The following is an 18,347-nucleotide window of genomic DNA, read 5'->3' as shown; positions in this document are numbered from 1 at the left end:
CATGTGGGAGGCAACCAGTAGATGTGTCCCTCCCATGTTGATGTTTCTCTCTCTCTCTCTTCCTCTCTCTCCCTCCCTCCCACTGTCTCTGAAGATAAATAGAAAAATATCCTAGGGTGAAGGTTAAAAAAATAAAATAAAAAGCAAAAAGTTTTAAGGAATTAATGTATACACCCAACATGTGAAGATTATGGAAATACCTCCTTCATATATTAGGAACAATGCTGTCAGAGAAGATTGGACTAAAGCCTTTGTCTGAGCCAAGAGTCCAGAATTCAAGTTTGTTAGCATTGTTAACCTATACACATTAGCATAACACAATAACAAAAAATTAGCATCGAAGTGCACACTTTACACTTTTCCCCGTTGACATCTTTGCTTTGAGAATTGATGATTAAAAATACTTATGTGTAGACATAGTTCTTTTAAGATTGTATGTTGTAAACCATTAATTCTAAAATATTGAGATATGAGTTAATAAGGAAGCTCATAATTTTAACTTCTTTGTATGTCAAGCCAGGTCTGTGATCATGACTGATTCTGAGGGAAATGATATGGACAGAGGGATCTGTTTTGTCCCACAGCTCCTTGCAACCTTGGCTGACTTAAGGGCCCCTCCACGAAGGGCAAGGCAGCACATGGCTACCTGGTGGCCCAGAGAATCATGCTTTTCTTCTTCCTACCACTTGGTCCGTTTGGGGGAGGCAACATTAGGGGTACCCTCCCTAGGATCACCACCTAGAGCTTTGTTACCTGTTTTCTTTTTTTGTTTGTTTTTGTTTTTTATGGGAGCTCAACCTCTCCAGTAAAATATTTAAGTATGAAGCTTATTCATTTGGTTTCTAGCCCTTAAACCTACTGGAGACCATGACTACTGCCCAGAATAAGTAAGTTATATGTGAGAGGCAGCAGACAAAACACTTGAAACAGGTTATGCCTCTGGGTTTTATCACTGAACAATTACTTATGGTATCCAGATTTGTACAAGTTTCAGTATTAACTCACACTTTTGGCTTATTATTTGGCCAAATACCATTTGTTCTTAGGTCTTGGCAAGAAGAACCCTTCTCCTGGGGCCTACTCTGTAGAGACCTCCACCCTTGCCCTCTTCTGGTCACTCCTCTCCACTGGGCAAGGAATCCACAGGCCAGGTGGACTTATTTACTGAGAGCCATGCCCCCTTCTTAGACCACACTCTGGGTAGCCAGACCCCAGAATTCCTGCTAAAAGCCCTGCTTCCAGGACTGGTGTGGGCCTCTTATTTTGATATATCCTTCTGAGGGTGGACTGTGCCATTGGTATGGCACCATAGTCCCAAGAAGTGGCCAAAAGGGGGTGGTGATGTGGCCAGAGCTTGAACATATGTGCTGGGATCCTCATGTGTGTGAGGCCTGTCAATGATGTGCGCCAGGCCTAGGGCTGGGAAAGAAGAACATCGGTCCAGGCCAGGACTGCTCCCCACGAACCACATTCTGGCATGGAGCTCTGAGGAGCCAGAATACTCTAAATTCAAACCCATTTTCTAGGTCCTTATATACATATATCTGTCAAGATAGGAAACTAGCTTGTTAGCTTCAGCTACAATTTTTAAGTATTTAGACACATGATATGTGGGCCCTCGTTTTTACTCTTGCCCCAGGCCTCACAAATATGGGAGTAGACCTGCTCTTGGCATAGATTTGATTTTTAGTTTGTTTAAAAGTATAATATAAAAGATCTGGTAAGAGGGTTGAACTGTGAGTAGCGGGTGGGCTGCTTTCCACCAGGTCAAATGTAGCATTGCTCCCAAGCAATGTTCCAACTATGTCTCAATGTCCTGGCCCCACTCCCTGGCCTGACAGGAGAAACTGTGTGTGTGTGTGTGTGTGTGTGTGTGCGCGCGCGCGCGCGCGTGTGTGTGTGTGTGTGTGTGTGTGCGTGTGTGTGTGCGTGCAGGCGCAAGTTTAACATCCATTAGGAACCAGAAGAATATGACTTAGCTATTTTCAAATAATTCAAGCCCCACACTGCTGCTCTGGTCTAGATTATTGCTGTTTCCCTGCCAAGCAACTCTTCCCAGTTGACTTCCTTAAGCTGCTTGGAGTTAAGAGCTGGGCATTTGGAAGGCCTCTTCCAAGCGAAAAAAGAATAAACCAGAAAGGGAATTGGGCCAGGCGTCCTTGATTGAACACCACTTCACTTCAGCAAATCCCTAAGCCTTTCTATCTGTTTTGTCAGCTGTAAAATGAGCAGACTAATTCAGCCCTACTGCAGAGTGGCAGGTTTAATTAATGATGATTGGGATGGGTTTTGTAATGTAAAGTTGTATATAAATGAAAAGGAGCACTGGAGCTATTCTACTCAAAGTCTGGAGTGCATCCTGCTTTCCAGTGCCACAGTTAAGCCTCTAAGTCCTGATCACAGACTGCTACAGATTTCAGGGGTGCTGAAAACAGCGGGGCTCATATTACCTGGACAGAAAGCAGGGTTTGGTAAAGGGAGTGGAACGCAGAATGAGTAATGAGTGCACGGTTCAGATTTCTGGCAGCACCAAGATCCACTGGGCCCAGCGGGTGGCAGATGATGGAATGGTTTCTGCAATCAAAGTACAAAGGACAAGTGTACCCATTTATTCTTGGGACTGTCCTGGAAAGATCCTTGAGGTCTAATGTGTCACACCAAGGGGAGAGCTCTTTCCAGAGATTTTTGATGTACTTCTCCCTGTTGTTCCTGTCGTGGGTTGCTGGGTGTTTTCTTCAGTGGCAGTGTGGATCAAATCTGTCTTATTTTTAGGGCTCACATTCCACAGTTCACTTAAAGACATGGCTACATGATTTACCAAAAGTCATACCCAGCCTGGTCACTGTCACCCCAAGTGCCCACACATGATGAGAGTAGACACCCCTGACCCAAACTGAGATAACCAGATTCTTTCCCAGGGCATTTTCCATTGGGCCTTCTGGTCAGTTACCAGTTATCACACCTGGAAACTGTTGATTACTTTGGTTAACGTGCGATTTCTTTCTCTCTCACATAATTCATCTAACAACATTCATATGCAGCAAATCATAACATTTATATACTTAGTAGTCATGAGCTCTGCTTCCCTTAATCTCCTGGAGCCTTTGTGTTTCTAGGAGGGTGTAACATATTCGCATTACGTTATAATTATGTTTGTACAGCTTCTTCCTTAATATTAGATGACCTTGAATATTAAGGGTCTTCATGATTAAAGGTCTTAATGTTTTCCTCATTGCCCTTGACATCAGTGCCTTCCTTATTGGAGACACACACACACACTTGTTCAAATGCATTGAAAATAAAAAGACTTAATGAGTGATGAAAAATGATGGGAATGGTAATGGGAGTGGAGCATAGAGTGAGTAATCAGTGCACAGTTAGGAAGGCCTGATGTCCATTAGGGAGCTTCATTTTCAAATATTTTTCAATGTCTTGTGGGAAGATCTAAGTGTATTATATCGATTAAGATCAAAGGTGTTCAGCCAGACTTAGACTTCTGCTTCTAGCCCTAATTTAAGATATTATTCTTTGGATAGTTAAAGAAGTATGAATAAGACAGTTCTCATTCAGATATAATATGAAGGCTGTTTAAAAAGGCACTTAGCAAATTAATTCGTTGTGTCTATGCATAAGTAATTTTTGGTTGTAAAATATATTGCTAGGTAATATGGATCCTTGTAAACAAGCTCAGTTCTAATATACATACTTGGTATGTTTTTAGTTTAAACTGGCTTCTCCCCTCAACATGTGGTCCCTAGATTTGAATAGTCTACCTGAAAAAAAAAAGTTTTGTTCCATATATTCATCACCAATTTGCTGATACTCGTGAAGGTGTTTTCAGTGAACAAACTATGTCCAGTTAATGCTTACTGTTTCAGGGAGAAGGCAAACAAGAGTAAGGCAGCTTGAAAGGTGAAGACTTAGACCACTGGGGTCTCCCTTCAGCCTATGCCTCCTTTCCTAAGAACTTCCCCCAGCCCCATCCACAAGGGTGGGCCCCAGGAGTCACTGTCACCCCAAGTGCCCACACATGATGAGAGTAGACACTCCTGACCCAAACTGAGACAACCAGACTATTTCCCAGGGCATTTGCCATTGGGCCTTCTGGTCAGTTACCAGTGGCCCTGGAACTAGGACAGCATATAGCAGGGAACTGGCATGGCCATTTCACCATGTGCTCTGGGAGGCAGAAAGAACTGGGATGCAGAGAAAGGAGACTGAAACAGTGTCGGGGAGAAGCAGAGATGAGAAACCAGGTCACCCCTGAGAGAAAAAGGGAGGTGGCAAAAGAACAGCCATCTCCATTCCCAGAGGCCTCTCAGGGCTTTGTTCTGACCCCCATGAAGCCCAACTACCCTTCCTGCCCTGGCCCAGATCCAGTACACTCTCCATTTTAGCTCAGGCAAGCTTGAGATGTATCTGTTACGTGAAACCCAAGGAGCCTTGGCTAAGTGAGTGAGCTGGCACTGAAAGAGAGGCTAAGCCAGGGATTCTGGTTACACAGGCAAGGTCTGTCTGATGAGGACCACCTGGGTGGTCCAATCACCTTGGCCTGCCAAAATCAGACATGCACACAAGTAATTTCTGTTGATGATAAAATTGAATGGAATAGATTCAGAGTTATTCCTGAAAGAAAGTTCTCTCTTAGTCACTTCCCGATACACTTTCTTGTGTAGTAAGGTAAATGGGAAGTATTATAGATGGCACACCCAGCATTTTTCCCAACCCTGAATACTTCTACAGGGATATGTGTGTCTGGAGCTGTCACTGGTCATGCATGTTGCAGCAAAAACAAAAACAGTGGTTTCTTCTAACAATCCGTCAGTCCCTGTTGCTGGGCCACTTGACACTCATCCACAGCTTTGGCCCTGCACCAGTTTCAGCGACAAGTCCCATCTCCAGCTGAAGGCGTTGAAAAGCCCTGTTTCAGTAGGTCAGGGGACATAGGTTACCCTGTGACTTGTCTTGCTCTGATCAGATACCCTGGTTCTGGTTTCTGGGCTTCTGCCTTCATCCTGTTACAGTCTCAGTCCCTCTTGCAGGACCTGAGTCCTTGATTGCTCAGACTTTAGCCCCTAACTCCATGGTCTGAGCAGGATCCTGGTTTCTTCAAAACCAGGACTCTAATTTGCTTACATCTCTTTTTTCCAGCAATATACTTGAAATGCAGACCAAGCTGGGTGCTTCCTTGTCTTGTCAGACCCACACTGCCAGTCTGGGTCACACTGTCCTTCCCCAAATCTCCCCACCACTCCATCACTCCTACTTCACTACTGCCAATAATCATATTTGCTCCTCTTATGGGACATCTACCTTTTGCTACCTTCCAGACCTTTCTAACCCTGGATCTCTCGAAATCACCATATCACCTGTTACTACTCTGAGGATTCACATGGTCCTGCAGCTCTGTCTGTCTGGCAGACCTCTGCCCACTGGCTTCGACCAGGTGCCAATTACAAAGCCTAGCACACAGCAAGGTGACAGGGAGACAGTGTGGTAAAGTGGAATGAGAATGACATGAACATGGGCATCCTGAGTAGATCAGCGTTCAAATCCTTGCTCCTTCACTTTCACAAGTTTCTTAATTCCCCTAGAATGCAAAAGGATTGTTGAAAGGATTATATGAGATAATGTGTCTGGCAAAATTTAGTAGTTATTTAATAAAATACAAACTTTAGTATTTAATAATCTGTCTTTCTTTCATATATATACATATACATACACACACACACACACACACACACACACACACACACACATTTTTTTTTAGAGAGATAGAAGGGAGGGAAGGCGGGAGGGAGAGAGAAAGAGAAACATCAATGTGAGAGACACATCGATTGGTTGCCTCCTGCACAACCCCAACTGGGGCTGGGCTGGATCAAACCTGCAACCCAGGTATGTGCCCTTGACTGCAAATGAACCTGAGACCCTTTGGTTCAAAGACTGATGCTCTAACCACTAAGCAAACCAGCCAGGGTATGCTCTTATATTTTTTAACAGATTTATTGGGATATAATTCACATATCATTCAACCCATTGGTTTAAAGAGTATAATTCAATGGTTGTAGTATATTCGCTGGCTTTAGATTTCTTAAAATGCAATTATTGGGATATGAGGGATATGAGGCTTAGTAACAGTTAAAAACCTAAGGATTTGCCCTGGCCGGTTTGGCTCAGAGGTTAGAGTGTCGGCCTGTGGACCAATGGGCCGCAGGTTCAAGTCTGGTCAGGGGCACATACCTCGGTTGCGGTAGGGGGTTGTGCAGGAGGCAGCCAGTTGGTGTGTCTTTCTCGCTTTGATGTTTTTCTCTCTTGATTGATGTTTCTCTCTTTCTCCTGCTCCCTCCCACTCTGTCTGAAGATAAATGGAAACATGTCCTCAGGTGAGGATAAAAACAAACAAAAAAAATGAAGAATTTTAGTCAGCTATGTTTATGTAAATCAACCGTGTGATGCCAGTGCATTACCCAAAAAGCTTATGTGATATCGGGCTGTATTGACACATACATAATGAGCAGAATGACAAATAATGGTTCCATATTATTCTGAGCTGGCAATGTGTTAAGTCATTGGGCCTGTTTTAAGAGGGATATGGACAAATCGGAGCACATTCAGAGAAACATGAAAAGGGTGATGAGAAAGTGAAAAGACTGTTTGTAGGAACCTGTGATATTTACCCTGAAGAAGTAAAGCCATCCTTAATTAACTCTAGGGGTCTCATTTGGAAAATAAATAAATGTATTTCCTATGTTCCTTTCCTAGGCCAGAACCTCAATAGGTGAATTTAAGTTAAAACCAAGCAGATTTTGACACAATATAAGGAACAATTAGAGCTGTCCAAAACAGGAATGGATTGTTCCTTCCTCACCTGAAATTCCATACTTAATATAAACTTTATTCACAAGTCAGAGGACGACATCTTATAGAGCTCTTACTCTGTAATATGCTGTGCACAGGTAGGCAAAATGATCCAGGAGGTCAACTCTTCTTTATTCAAGGTCCTCCAGTTTGGGTTTGTCTAGTTGTCCATTTTTTCTTTTATTTTCCATTCCCACTCTCTGCTTTTTGATCTGAGGAAAGAGAAGAGAAAGTCTAAAATTGTCAATATGGATATTTTATTAGTAGTTCTGATGATAATGGAAATATTATTAAAATAAGACTTTGGCATTACCTGAACAGGGGAGTGTGCTCATCTCTTCCCCATTCTGTGTAAAGTGACTTCAGTTTAGTACTTGACATTGGCCCTGGTGGCAACATTTATGGAAATTAGCAAAACTACAGATCAGCAATACTACTCTTCTCCAGCTCATTTCCCAGGGCTCCACTGCTTCAGTTTGTGCTATCCAATAACTACCAAGCTGGCATGATTAATAATGAAGACAGACTTTCTACAAGATTTTTGGACTATATGTTTCTATAAAAAATGTATTTAGAGCCAATGGTATTTACTTTCATCTAGGGGCAATTTGGAATATAAGTAGTTTAATATAGTTAACTAGATTCAGATAAATGGAATATTTAGGGAAAAAGATTTGTGGAAGACTAGACTTACTCTCCACTGCCTTCTAGGCCACATCTCTTTTTCCTTTAGGAAAACCTATAATAACCATGGTCTGCACAGCTGCTGATGGAGTGACCATGTAACAGACTAGGAAGACATCTCCAAGACAAAGGCCCTCTGGAAACAGAAAGATATAGCTCTTCGCTGGCCGGTGCTTGTCCTGCACAAGTGGATCCTTGTGCCACCAGCTGGATTTTGAAAGAACAATTTCTCAGTATTTGATCAAAGGTAAGACTCCTGCAAATATTTTCTGCAGGTGGAACATATTCTTAATTTCCTCAAGGCAGAACTATTGTAAAAACATTGCACTTTACAAGTCATTGTGAAGGAAATCACCATTAGCCCAAGATTCTCAGAGCCAACTGATTTCTGTACCATTAACAAGCTTTAGCAATTAAAATTGAGCATTTATTGAGAACTTACAGTATACTATACACTTAACAAGCATTATCTCACTTTATATTCATTTAACCTTATGAGATAGGTATAAATATTTTCATTTCACAGTTGGAGAAATAACTTAAAGAGATTAAGTGGCTATTAGAGTTAAAAAGTTTCTGTGCTCCTGGGAAGTTTATATTATCTACTGCTTTGTATATAGCAGACATTTCATAAATAGTTGAATATGGTTTTTTATTTATGTGAATACGTAAAATACCATTCTTAATACTTTGAACCCTTTGGCTCATTAGCCTTTTAATCAGCTTTTATCTAATGGTAAAACAATTATTTCATTTATTTTGCCTGTACACGCTTTCCAAGGGAAAATATCTCACCAACCCTAAAATTATTAGGATTATTTTCCCAATTTTAGAAACAAGTAAACTGAGGCTTAGCCAGATTTAAGTGGTCTTTTGGTCTTTTCATCACACTAGGTTGAGGCAGAGCACAGGTCAAAGGCATGCGTCATGAAGAATCTAGTCAAGTTACAGCTGGGATAGAAAGGTTTCAGATAAACTAGAGATGTAACAGTTAGTCCTTAAAGAATGACCATCAAGTCAGTTACATTGAGTATGGCACTCCGTGGACACATTTCTGTGCTTATTATATACTGTATGAGTCATGAGGGGAGATGAGACCAAATCCTGATCTTAAGAAGCCTGCAGACTTTAAGAGAAGACATAGACACATAAATGCAAGGAGATGAAATTACAGTACAAGAACATAAAATGAAAACCACACAAGACAGCAATGTTTATTAAGCAATGATTAATGTAGGTAGGCAGTAAGTGCCGCAGAAGTTCAGAAAAGGGAAAGATTACATGTATAAGTTTTTGCTCATCTCAGCATCTTCATAAAACATCTTCACTGTGAGCTGTGGGAAGACAGTACAGTTTGAGAGAGTGCCTGGCCTCAAAGTAGCTCACTTTCTTCTCTGGAGACTCAGGCAGATAGTGAGAGGATTTGCAGGAAGTAATAGGTGGAGACATGAGGAGACCAGAGACCTGATCATCAAAGCAGGTAAGACAATGCTGGGAGATCTCACCTGATTACTGAGTCTGGATATTAATGTTTTTTTCCTCTTTGCATTTTTCCTATTTTTAACTTTAAAGCAGGAGTAGCCTGTAGTTATTTCTGGCTCTGCTTTTGAAAAATTTGAGGCCTCAGGAGAGGTTAGAGCAGTAGTTCTCAACCTTGGCTCCTCATGTATGACCTGGGGTTTTTTGTTTTATTAATTAATTTATTTATTAATTTATTTATTTTTAATCCTCACCCGAGGACATTTTTCTATTTATCATAAGACAGAGTGGGAATGAAGGAGAGAGAGGGGAGGAGAGAGAGAGAGGGAGAGGAAGGGAGGGGAGAGAGAGACAGAGAAAGAGAGAGACATTGACTAGATGCCTCCTGTAAGACCTGACAAGAGCCAGGGATGAATCACAATCAAGGTACATGCCCTTGACTGGAATTGAACCCACGACTCATTGGTTAGCGGGCTGCTGTTCTAACCACTGAGCAAAGCTGGCCAGGGCAACCTGGGTAATTTTAAAAGAAAATGCTGCTTGGGTCCCATCCCCAAACACTCTAATTTAGTTGACCTAGAATGTTTCTTTGGTAGTTCTAATGTATAACCAAGTTTGAGTATCTTTGATTTAAAGGATTTCTAGACATAGTAGAGAGAATGAGATTTGCTGTAATGAACAAAATACCTTGGAGAAGCCCTGGCCAGTGTGGCTCAGTGATTAGAGTGTTGGCCCATACAGTGAATGGTCATGGGTTCAATTCCTGGTCAAGTGCATGTACCTGGGTTGTAGGTTCTATCCCTGGCCCCAGTTGAGGTATGTGCAGGAGGCAACCAATCGATGTGTCTCTCTCACATCAATGTTTCTCTCTCTTCCTCCCTTCCTCCCTTCCACTCTCTCTAAAAATCAATGGAAAAAATATTCTCTGGTAAGGATTAATGAAAAAAAAAAAACCACAAAAAATTGCATATTCATCTCATTATGACCTGTTAAACCCAATGGGTTCCACAGGCAGGGACAGTGAACATCCTCGGTGACCTGGTTGCATTGATAACTGAGGAGCAGATGGACTCCTTCTGCAAAGCCTTCCAGGCTAAAATATAAAGGAGCAGATACTGGCAGAGGATCCCCATGTCTGGGTTCTGGCAGATCATAGATGGCCCACTCAAAATGGGTGACTGAAGATAGCATCATGTAGAGACTGTTTAAAAGGTTGGGGCAGGGTTCACAGAAACCAAGAAAAAATTGTGAGGTACCACCTCTCAGGTAGAAAGGCCAAAAGGGGAGGAATTGGTGATTGGAATCCCATGAGAGGTATGGGAAAGGGAAACACGGCCACTTTGGAGAAAATGGCCCATCGAGGATAAATCTGGGGGAATAAATATCCCAGTACTGCTTTTCTTCTACCCTGTGATTTCCTACTGATGCCTCCCATTGGCCTAACCAAACTGGAAACCAGAAGGCAAGAGAACCCAGCTGCTGTAGCCCATCAAAGTCAACCTCCTGGGCACAGATTGGGTGGTTTAAACAAAAGACTTTATTTCTCACAGTCTGGAGGTTGGGATGTCCAAGATCAAGGGCATCAGAAGATGTGGTGTCTGGAGAGAGCTGATCTCCTTGTTCATAGATGGCAGTCTTTTCACTGTGTCCTTACATGGCAGAAGGCAGCTCTCTGGGGCTTTATTTATAAGGGTACTAATCCCATTCATAGGGCTCTACCCTGATGGCCTAACCACCTCCCAAAGGCCCCATCTCCCAATATCATCATATTGGGGGTTAGATTCAACATATGAATTTGGGGTGGGGGGTGGACACAAACATTCAGTCTATAGCACCAGCCCAATAAGGATTCAGCCTCGGTTAGAAATTAAGTTGGCATGGAAAATAAAGACAATGACAGGATAGTCTGCACTTGAGACTCTTACCCCTTATAGATGGGAGCTTACCTGAGAGTGTCAAACAACTTCATGAATGACAGATGGATTTGAACCCCTACATTGGAGCTTTTGGGACAATGGTTGTGACCCTGTTGAAGAATCGGTGTGTAGAGAAGAGGCAGACTTTCAGAAGTTGCTGCTGATTTCAGGAATGTGTTGAGAACAAGTCACATGTGCTTTGAAATCTGCCAACAGGTAGACAATAGAAGAGATAAAAGAATGCAGCCTTGTTATAGTTTGCTAATGACACAGATTTCTCTGAGCTTCTCAGAAAAAGATACTTAGAAAGGCAGGAGTATGAAAAGTTATTTAGGGCCCACCTCACATCCCAAGTTCCTTAAAAAAAAAAAAAAAAAACTAAACTAAACCTCTGACCATCTTTCTGGGAAAAGAAGGGCACAAGTGTGAGGAACTCTAACACAGGGGAAAGTAGGATCTGACCTATTTACAACTAGGCTTGGCCAGCTTGACATTTAGCACAAGTTGGGTTCCCAGCTTACCCCAAACACCTGTGAGTTTTCCCAGTGTCTGAAGTTAGTAACGGGGGAAAGAAGAGGAGATGGCTGCATACTTCTGAGGTGAAGGGAGCCAGGTGCTAGCTGGGAGAGTTCAGCAGCACCTTCTCAGACCTGGCCAAATAGAACAGCTGAAGAGTTCTCAGGCAGTAAACAGAACTCCAACTGGCCTTTCATGTTCCTTTGGGAAGCCAGGTGGGAGCTCCTCCTACAGCATCCTTGAGAATAGGCTATCAAGACAAAGGGACTCTGGGTCCTCTGTATCTGCCTGCTTGTTCTTTCATCTGCCATCAGTACCGGGACCTGGGGGTCATTTTGGGAGAAAATGAGCTCTGGCAGGGGAGGCAGAGTTATAAATAGATTTCAGGTCTTCTTGCCCTTAAAGTTTTACTTCTCATGCTACCATAGTTTCTCAGAAGTTGGAGGGTTTTGACACTGCACTGGGCATTGGTTAAGGAACTGAAGCAATAACTAGGCCTGATCATTAGAAGTTGTTCTGAGACTTACTACACATCAAGTACCAAAATATATTCCAGGCTGATTAAAAAGTTAAAGAATAAATATCACAACAAAAAAATTAGAAAAAAGTATAGGCAAATATTTAGCTGATCCTAAGGTGGTTGCGGCCTGTCTTAAAAAAGAAAAAACCAACAGGTTTAAAATATACAGGCATACCTCAGAGATATTGTGGGTTTGGTTCCAGACCACTATAATAAAGCGAGTATTGCACTAGACAGAGACATAATCCTTTTGCTGGTGGAGGGTCTTGTATTTTGTTTGTAAAACGTGTGACACCTGTGATATACAATAAAGCAAGATGCAATAAAATGAGGTATGCCTGCATTATACAGTATATATATAACAATTAAAACTTACTGTATTTTTAAATCCCCCCCAAAATAAAATTAATAGGATAAAATTAATAGAAAACAAATTGAAAAAACATTTGGTTAATATCCTTAATACAGAAGAACACATAAGGAGGAAATAGATGACCAACAGAAAAGTGCTAATGAACAATAAACATATAGAAAGTATTAATACAACAGTGAAATATGAAAAAATACCATATCGTTTTTCTGGATTGACTGAGATAGGAAAAAACATAATATTCAATATTGTCAAGGGTGCAAAAAAGGGGCATTTTCAAACATTTCCATCTGGACTGTAAGTTTTTCTGGAGGGTAATTTGGTAGTTTATATTATAAACATTAAAATGTGTATAACTTCAAAAAAAAATGTTTTCCTTGATTTTTAAAGAGAGAGGAAGAAAGAGATAGAAACATCAATTGGCTGCCTCCTGCATGCGCCTTACACTGGGGATCGAACCTGCAACCTGGGCATGTGCCCTGACCAAGAACTGAACCAGCAACCTTGGTGCATGGGTCAATACTCAACCACTGAGCCACACTGACCAGGCTAAAATGTGCATAACTTTTTTTTTTTTTTTTTTTTTTTTATCCTCACCTGAGGATATTTTTCCATTTTTTTGTACAGATAGAGTGGGAGGGAGAGAGAGGAAGGGAGAGAGAGAGAGAAACATCGACGTGAAGGGACACATCGAGTGGCTGCAACCCGCACGACCAACCAGGGCCGGGGACAAACCGCAACCGAGGTACGTGCCCTTAGCGGGAACTGAACCCGGGTCTCTCCAGACCGCAGGCCGACGCTCTAACCGCTGAGCCAAACCGGCCAGGGCTAAAATGTGCATAACTTTTACCTCAGCAATTCCTCCTCTAGAAATTTATCCTAAGGAAATAATCAACGATGTGCACAAACATTTGTCTACAAGAATGTTTCTATAGTGTTATTTTAATAGTGAAAAATTGGGGTTGGTTGTATTGGCTATTAAGATTTGACAGTTGGGTGGTGGGTACATTGGTCTTCATTATTGTATTAGTTTTCTATTGTTACTATAACAAATTACCATAAAGTTAGTGGTTTAAAACAACACACATTTGTTATTTTACAGTTCTGTATTTCATTCTGACCCGGGTCTCACCGTTAAAATTTAGGTGTTGGTAGGAATGTGTCCCTACTGGAGGCTCCAGGGGAGAGTCCATTTCCTTCCCTTTTCCAGCTTCTGGACGCTGCTCACATTTGTTGGCTCACTGCCCCCTTCTTTCATCTTCAAAGCCAGCAACATAGCATCTCTCAGACCCTTCTTCATCATCACATCTTTTTCTTTCTCTTTTTCTCTCTTCTTCCTCCACTTTTAAGGACACTTGTGATTACATTGGGCCTACCCAGATAACCAAGCATAATTTTTCTGACTTAAAGTCATCTCATTAGTAACCTCAATTCAACTTACCATGTGACTACAGGTCCTAGGGATTAAGCCGTTTAAGTCTTTGGGGGCCATTATTCTGCCTACACAATTGTATTATTCTATATGCTTATCCATCTGAAAATATTTAATATTTAAAATGTTAAAAGCCCAAAGCCCAATGCCAATTTAGCACATGAATGAAAGGATGATAATATTCATATGATGAATGCTGTTTGCTCATTAAAAGTCATAGTTAGGAAAATATGTAGTAACACGGAACAATGTCCATTATACAGTAAGTGGGGAGAGGAGAATGAATTCTAAAAAGAAACGTGCACAAGGTGATATCAATTATGTTAAACAAAACCCCAAACAAACCTATATTGAAATGACTAACAAATCTTTGGAAGGACATAGGTTAAAAATGTTAAATGTTTATCTCTGCACGATGATTTTAATTTCCTGGTTTTTTTTGTTTGTTTGTTTTTTGTTTCTAAAATACTGTTTTTGCAAATAGAGAAATAAGCCATTAAGAACGTCTATCTAGGACACTTTTCTGGTCAAGCGTCTCCCCGGTTTCTTAGCTTTCGATCGCATTCCCTCACATCCCTCAAGCTTGTCCTCCTCTTCAGGCCCGAGGTGTCCGCTCGGGGAAGTTCTCCTCCGACAGGAGGGAGCCTCGCGGGGAACTAAGCGTGGCCACCAATCGCGTTTCCTAAAACTTTCTCGGGGCAGAGTAAACCCAAGGCTCCGCTTCATCCCACAAAGACCTTCATAACCGGTGCCTCGGAAGCTGGATACACAGGTATAGGAGCCTATTTCATAATCTCGCTGGCACATGTTAATAGTTCTAATAATTAATATTGTTTTTAATACACAAAAGAACCGAGGACAGCGGCCTAGCGAACGGAGTGCAGACGGGCTTGGCGGCGGGAACGACAAGCGGCCCACCGTGCCCGTCCGGGTCGGCCGGCGGGGTTCTGCTACGCCGCCCGTACTCCCTTTCCGCAGCCTACGCCCGAGGCATCTTCCTGGCCGCGCTCACACTGCCTGAGCCCGGCCCGGGGCATCGCCGGTCCAGTGCAGAGCCCACGGCCAGCGGCCCAGCCCTGGAGCCCGTTAGGTTCGCGGAACCGGGACCTCGCATTGGCACGACCCTCAGAGCCTGTCCCGCTCTGTCCCGACCCGCGGACCTGGCCGGTGCCGCACCCCCCACCACCGAGAGGAGCGCCTAGAGCGGACAGCCCGGCCCCGCCGCTCCGCCCTCCCCTCCCAGCCTCCTCTGTCCCGGAAGTTGCTGCTGCTGCTGCCTGATCGCGTGCTGCTCGCCAGGGGTGTCGCCGCTGAGATCTCCACGGGCTGCGCTTGCAAGAGGATCAACATGCCTGTGAGTTGTTTACTTTCGGGCTAGGGCTTCTCAGTGTGTGGAGGGGCCGGAGGTAGGCTCCGCGGGCCCATGGGGCTCCTCGCCCAACGCGGCCACGCGGCTGGGATCGCGCAGCTGCCTAGCGCGTGGCGGACTTGTTGGGACTTGCCTGGGCAGCGCGACATGTCCGGCTGTGCCAGGGCGTGGAATGGGGAGGATCGGGGGCCGCCATGGCTGCGAACCCGAGTCGGTAGCGAGGAGGGGCAGCTGCCCCGGGGAACTTACCCCTCTTGGTTTTTGGTGGGCGCCCGCGAGGCTGTGGTCTTGGGAGTCTTTTGGCTTTGAGTTTCGTGGTTCTCGCCCCCTCTGCCCTCTCTCAGAAGCGATTTTATGCCCGTTTCCTTTTTAAAACTGACTTCGCAGTTGCTTTACCCAGAAAATCCATCAAGCACGCCATCCTCAGCCACTCACAGCTCCTGTCAGATCAGATGTTGAACCCCGGTCCTCCTCAGCTATTTTCACCCTCAGCGGGTGCAGGCTGGGGTCACGTTCTTACTTGGCACCACAGTTTTGTTTTATTGGAGACTGTTTTTCAGTTGAGTAAAGGAGAACGGGATTAACCGTACCATATGTTTGGTGATAGAGAGCCCCATTACCGGGTCTGGGAGAACGCAAACATAAAAAGTATTGATGAAAGTTAACAAGCTTTAAACATAACAGGAAGTGTTGCCTCTGCTGAGTATAGCTGTTATTTTTGCATGTACATTTCACATATGGTTAAATCTGCCAGCATTGTGGTTTCATTCTAGTAGTAATAATATGTTTTTTTATTCAGTTGGCTAGAGATTTACTACATCCGTCCTTGGAAGAGGAAAAGAAAAAACATAAAAAGAAACGGCTAGTTCAGAGTCCAAATTCTTATTTTATGGATGTAAAATGTCCAGGTAAAATTTCAAATTTAATTCCTTTCCCAATAAAAATTGTTATAGGAATTGCTAGTGTGGTGTGTATATTTGATACATTAGGACCCTCTGTTGAGTAAAAATGGGATTACAGAATTGGATATTTTCATAATAAACGTATTTAGACCACTGTGGAAACATTTTGGGGGGAGGAGGGTCGAAGATAGGACTCAAAGGGAGTATGACATTTGATTTACTAACTTTTAAAAAAATCCTCACCGATGTGAGAGACACACATGGACTGGTTGCCTCCTGCAGGGCCCCGACCAGGGTTGTGACTTAACTACAATAGCAACAAGGCTCCTGCCCCTGATCGGAATTGAACCCTAGACTCTTTGGTCCAAGGGCCAACGCTCAAACCGCTGAGCCAAACTGGCTGGAGCTGATTTACTAGCTTTTTAAGCTGATGAAATAAGTTTTCTTTTTCATGCTGCAGTGAAAAGTATGTTTATTCTTTGGTGTAAAGCTGTGCTGCCCAGTATGGTGGCCATTAGCTGTATATGTGGCTACTGAACACTTGAAATGTGACTGGTCAAAATGAAATATTCTGTAAGTATAAAATATCCACCAAATTGTGAAGGTGTAGCCCCACCCCCTGCGTACTGGTTACGTGTTGAAATGATAATATTTAACAATTCTGTGGCTATTAGAAAAGTTTAAGTTACACATATGGCTTGCTATTACATAGCACTAAAGTCCTTAATCTTTCACAAAATCTTTTTTTTAGGTTGCTACAAGATCACTACGGTTTTCAGCCATGCTCAGACCGTGGTTCTTTGTGTAGGTTGTTCAACAGTGTTGTGCCAGCCGACAGGAGGAAAGGCTAGACTCACGGAAGGTATATCATTTGGCATTTTCTAACCCAGTGATAAGATTTTATGATTATAAATGTCTCTATCTTTACTAAAAACCAGTTTAAAAGAAATCTTAAGTCCATGATTACCAAAATAAATTTGTCTTTTCATCATGTACTCTTTGAATAAAGAGTGCCCTGTTCAATTTGACCTTGCAAAGAATGCCTTTGAATATTATTTTTCTTAGTTTGGAACATCTAATTCTGTTGTATTTAATCACTTAGTTTGCCTAACTTGGAATATTAAACATAAATCAAAATGGAGCAAGAGAATAACTATATAATAGAGGACATGGATTTTTTTTTTAAACAGAATTTAAAAATTTCTCTTGTAAATATTTTGTTTCATATATATATATATATATATATATATATATATATGATACATAAAACTTAAGACAGTTTTTATCATTGCCAGGTAAGAAACAGATAATATATAAATTTAAATGCTAGAGGTTTGATATCTATGAGTAACTACTTAATCGTTAATATAAAAATCTAATTTTAATTCTTTTATGCAGTAAGAAAAAAATCATGTATATAAATTTCCATAGTATGACTAGTAGATTTAGAATTCCATATTATATTTGAAATTTGCTTGTGAATTTTAGAGAGTTGTGAATCCCATGTTGTTCTCACTGGAAGAGTTATAAGTGGAATGGCAACAAATTCAAGATCTATTTGATATGAAGATATACATATGAAGTCAGCATACTTGCAAGATTTCCAAAACCTTTATATCATACCAATATTAAAATTTTAACTGATGAATTTAGGCTTATGATCTTAAATAGATTCCATTATAGCAATTGAGAATCAGTCACATCAGAGTAAATTCAAATACAAATGATGTATTATAGCAAATTTCTGGTATAAAAGGATAAATAACCTATATATTAATATTAATGCAGTATTCCTAAAATATAAGATTTTTACTTAAGTACTTTTTGCCATTAAAATGATACCAAAGATAGAATAAACTTGTGTTTAATATGCCTTTGTAATTCCATTGCAGGGTGTTCATTTAGAAGAAAGCAACACTAATGATCCACACAACTTCCTGAATTTGTGTTCTATCACAGAAAGCCTTATTAGTTCAGGAATTCTAGTTAAGCTACCAGGATAATGTAATTACATTTAATTTTGTAAGTATACAACAGTGATCTCCTATTTTGGTGTCAGTTTTTCAATAAAGTTTTGATTATGGGCAAATACCCCCTTTTTTCATTTTTTCCCCCCAAAGTATGTGTGCATGCTGTACATTAATGTATACTTTGTATGTGAATTAGCTTTAAACATTTAAAAAATGTATTCTGACTTTCAAGGTATTAACCCTAAATACTTGATTTTTAGTCCTTTTCCAAATTTCTATGAATTGGGGCTAAAAAATAATTACAAATGGAAAGAAGTCCATTATTTGTTAA

General features: G+C 41.7%; 1 protein-coding gene and 1 long non-coding RNA gene across 8 annotated transcripts; one reads left to right on the top strand and one right to left on the bottom strand.

The window, feature by feature from the left end:
- Positions 1-2,463: 2,463 nt before the first annotated feature.
- LOC118615744 lies at positions 2,464-15,588 on the bottom strand. 7 transcript variants are annotated; one of them, XR_004956478.1, is made up of 7 exons: positions 13,785-13,799; positions 13,476-13,685; positions 12,149-12,268; positions 10,968-11,143; positions 7,172-7,244; positions 6,936-7,070; positions 2,466-2,574 (listed from the first exon to the last, which is right to left on the bottom strand). It is a non-coding gene; the product is annotated as an uncharacterized LOC118615744 (long non-coding RNA). The 7 variants fall into 7 exon arrangements; XR_004956479.1 differs by lacking the exon at positions 13,785-13,799 and adding an exon at positions 15,394-15,588 and having other exon boundaries at positions 2,468-2,574; positions 13,476-13,601; XR_004956476.1 differs by lacking the exons at positions 13,476-13,685; positions 13,785-13,799 and adding an exon at positions 7,553-7,749 and having other exon boundaries at positions 2,464-2,574; positions 12,149-12,281.
- RPS27L (ribosomal protein S27 like) lies at positions 15,037-18,135 on the top strand. The gene is made up of 4 exons (XM_036240932.1): positions 15,037-15,129; positions 15,944-16,052; positions 16,798-16,908; positions 17,939-18,135. The coding sequence occupies exons 1-4, from the start codon at positions 15,124-15,126 to the stop codon at positions 17,965-17,967; spliced, it is 255 nt and encodes an 84-aa protein (XP_036096825.1). The 5' UTR covers positions 15,037-15,123; the 3' UTR covers positions 17,968-18,135.
- The last annotated feature ends 212 nt before the right edge of the window (positions 18,136-18,347 follow it).

Source organism: Molossus molossus, unplaced genomic scaffold (genome assembly GCF_014108415.1).
Source record: "Molossus molossus isolate mMolMol1 unplaced genomic scaffold, mMolMol1.p scaffold_m16_p_1, whole genome shotgun sequence".
Taxonomy (NCBI): domain Eukaryota; kingdom Metazoa; phylum Chordata; class Mammalia; order Chiroptera; family Molossidae; genus Molossus; species Molossus molossus.
The sequence above is the reverse complement of the archived record's forward strand: the minus strand, read 5'-3'. Positions and strand labels throughout refer to the sequence as shown.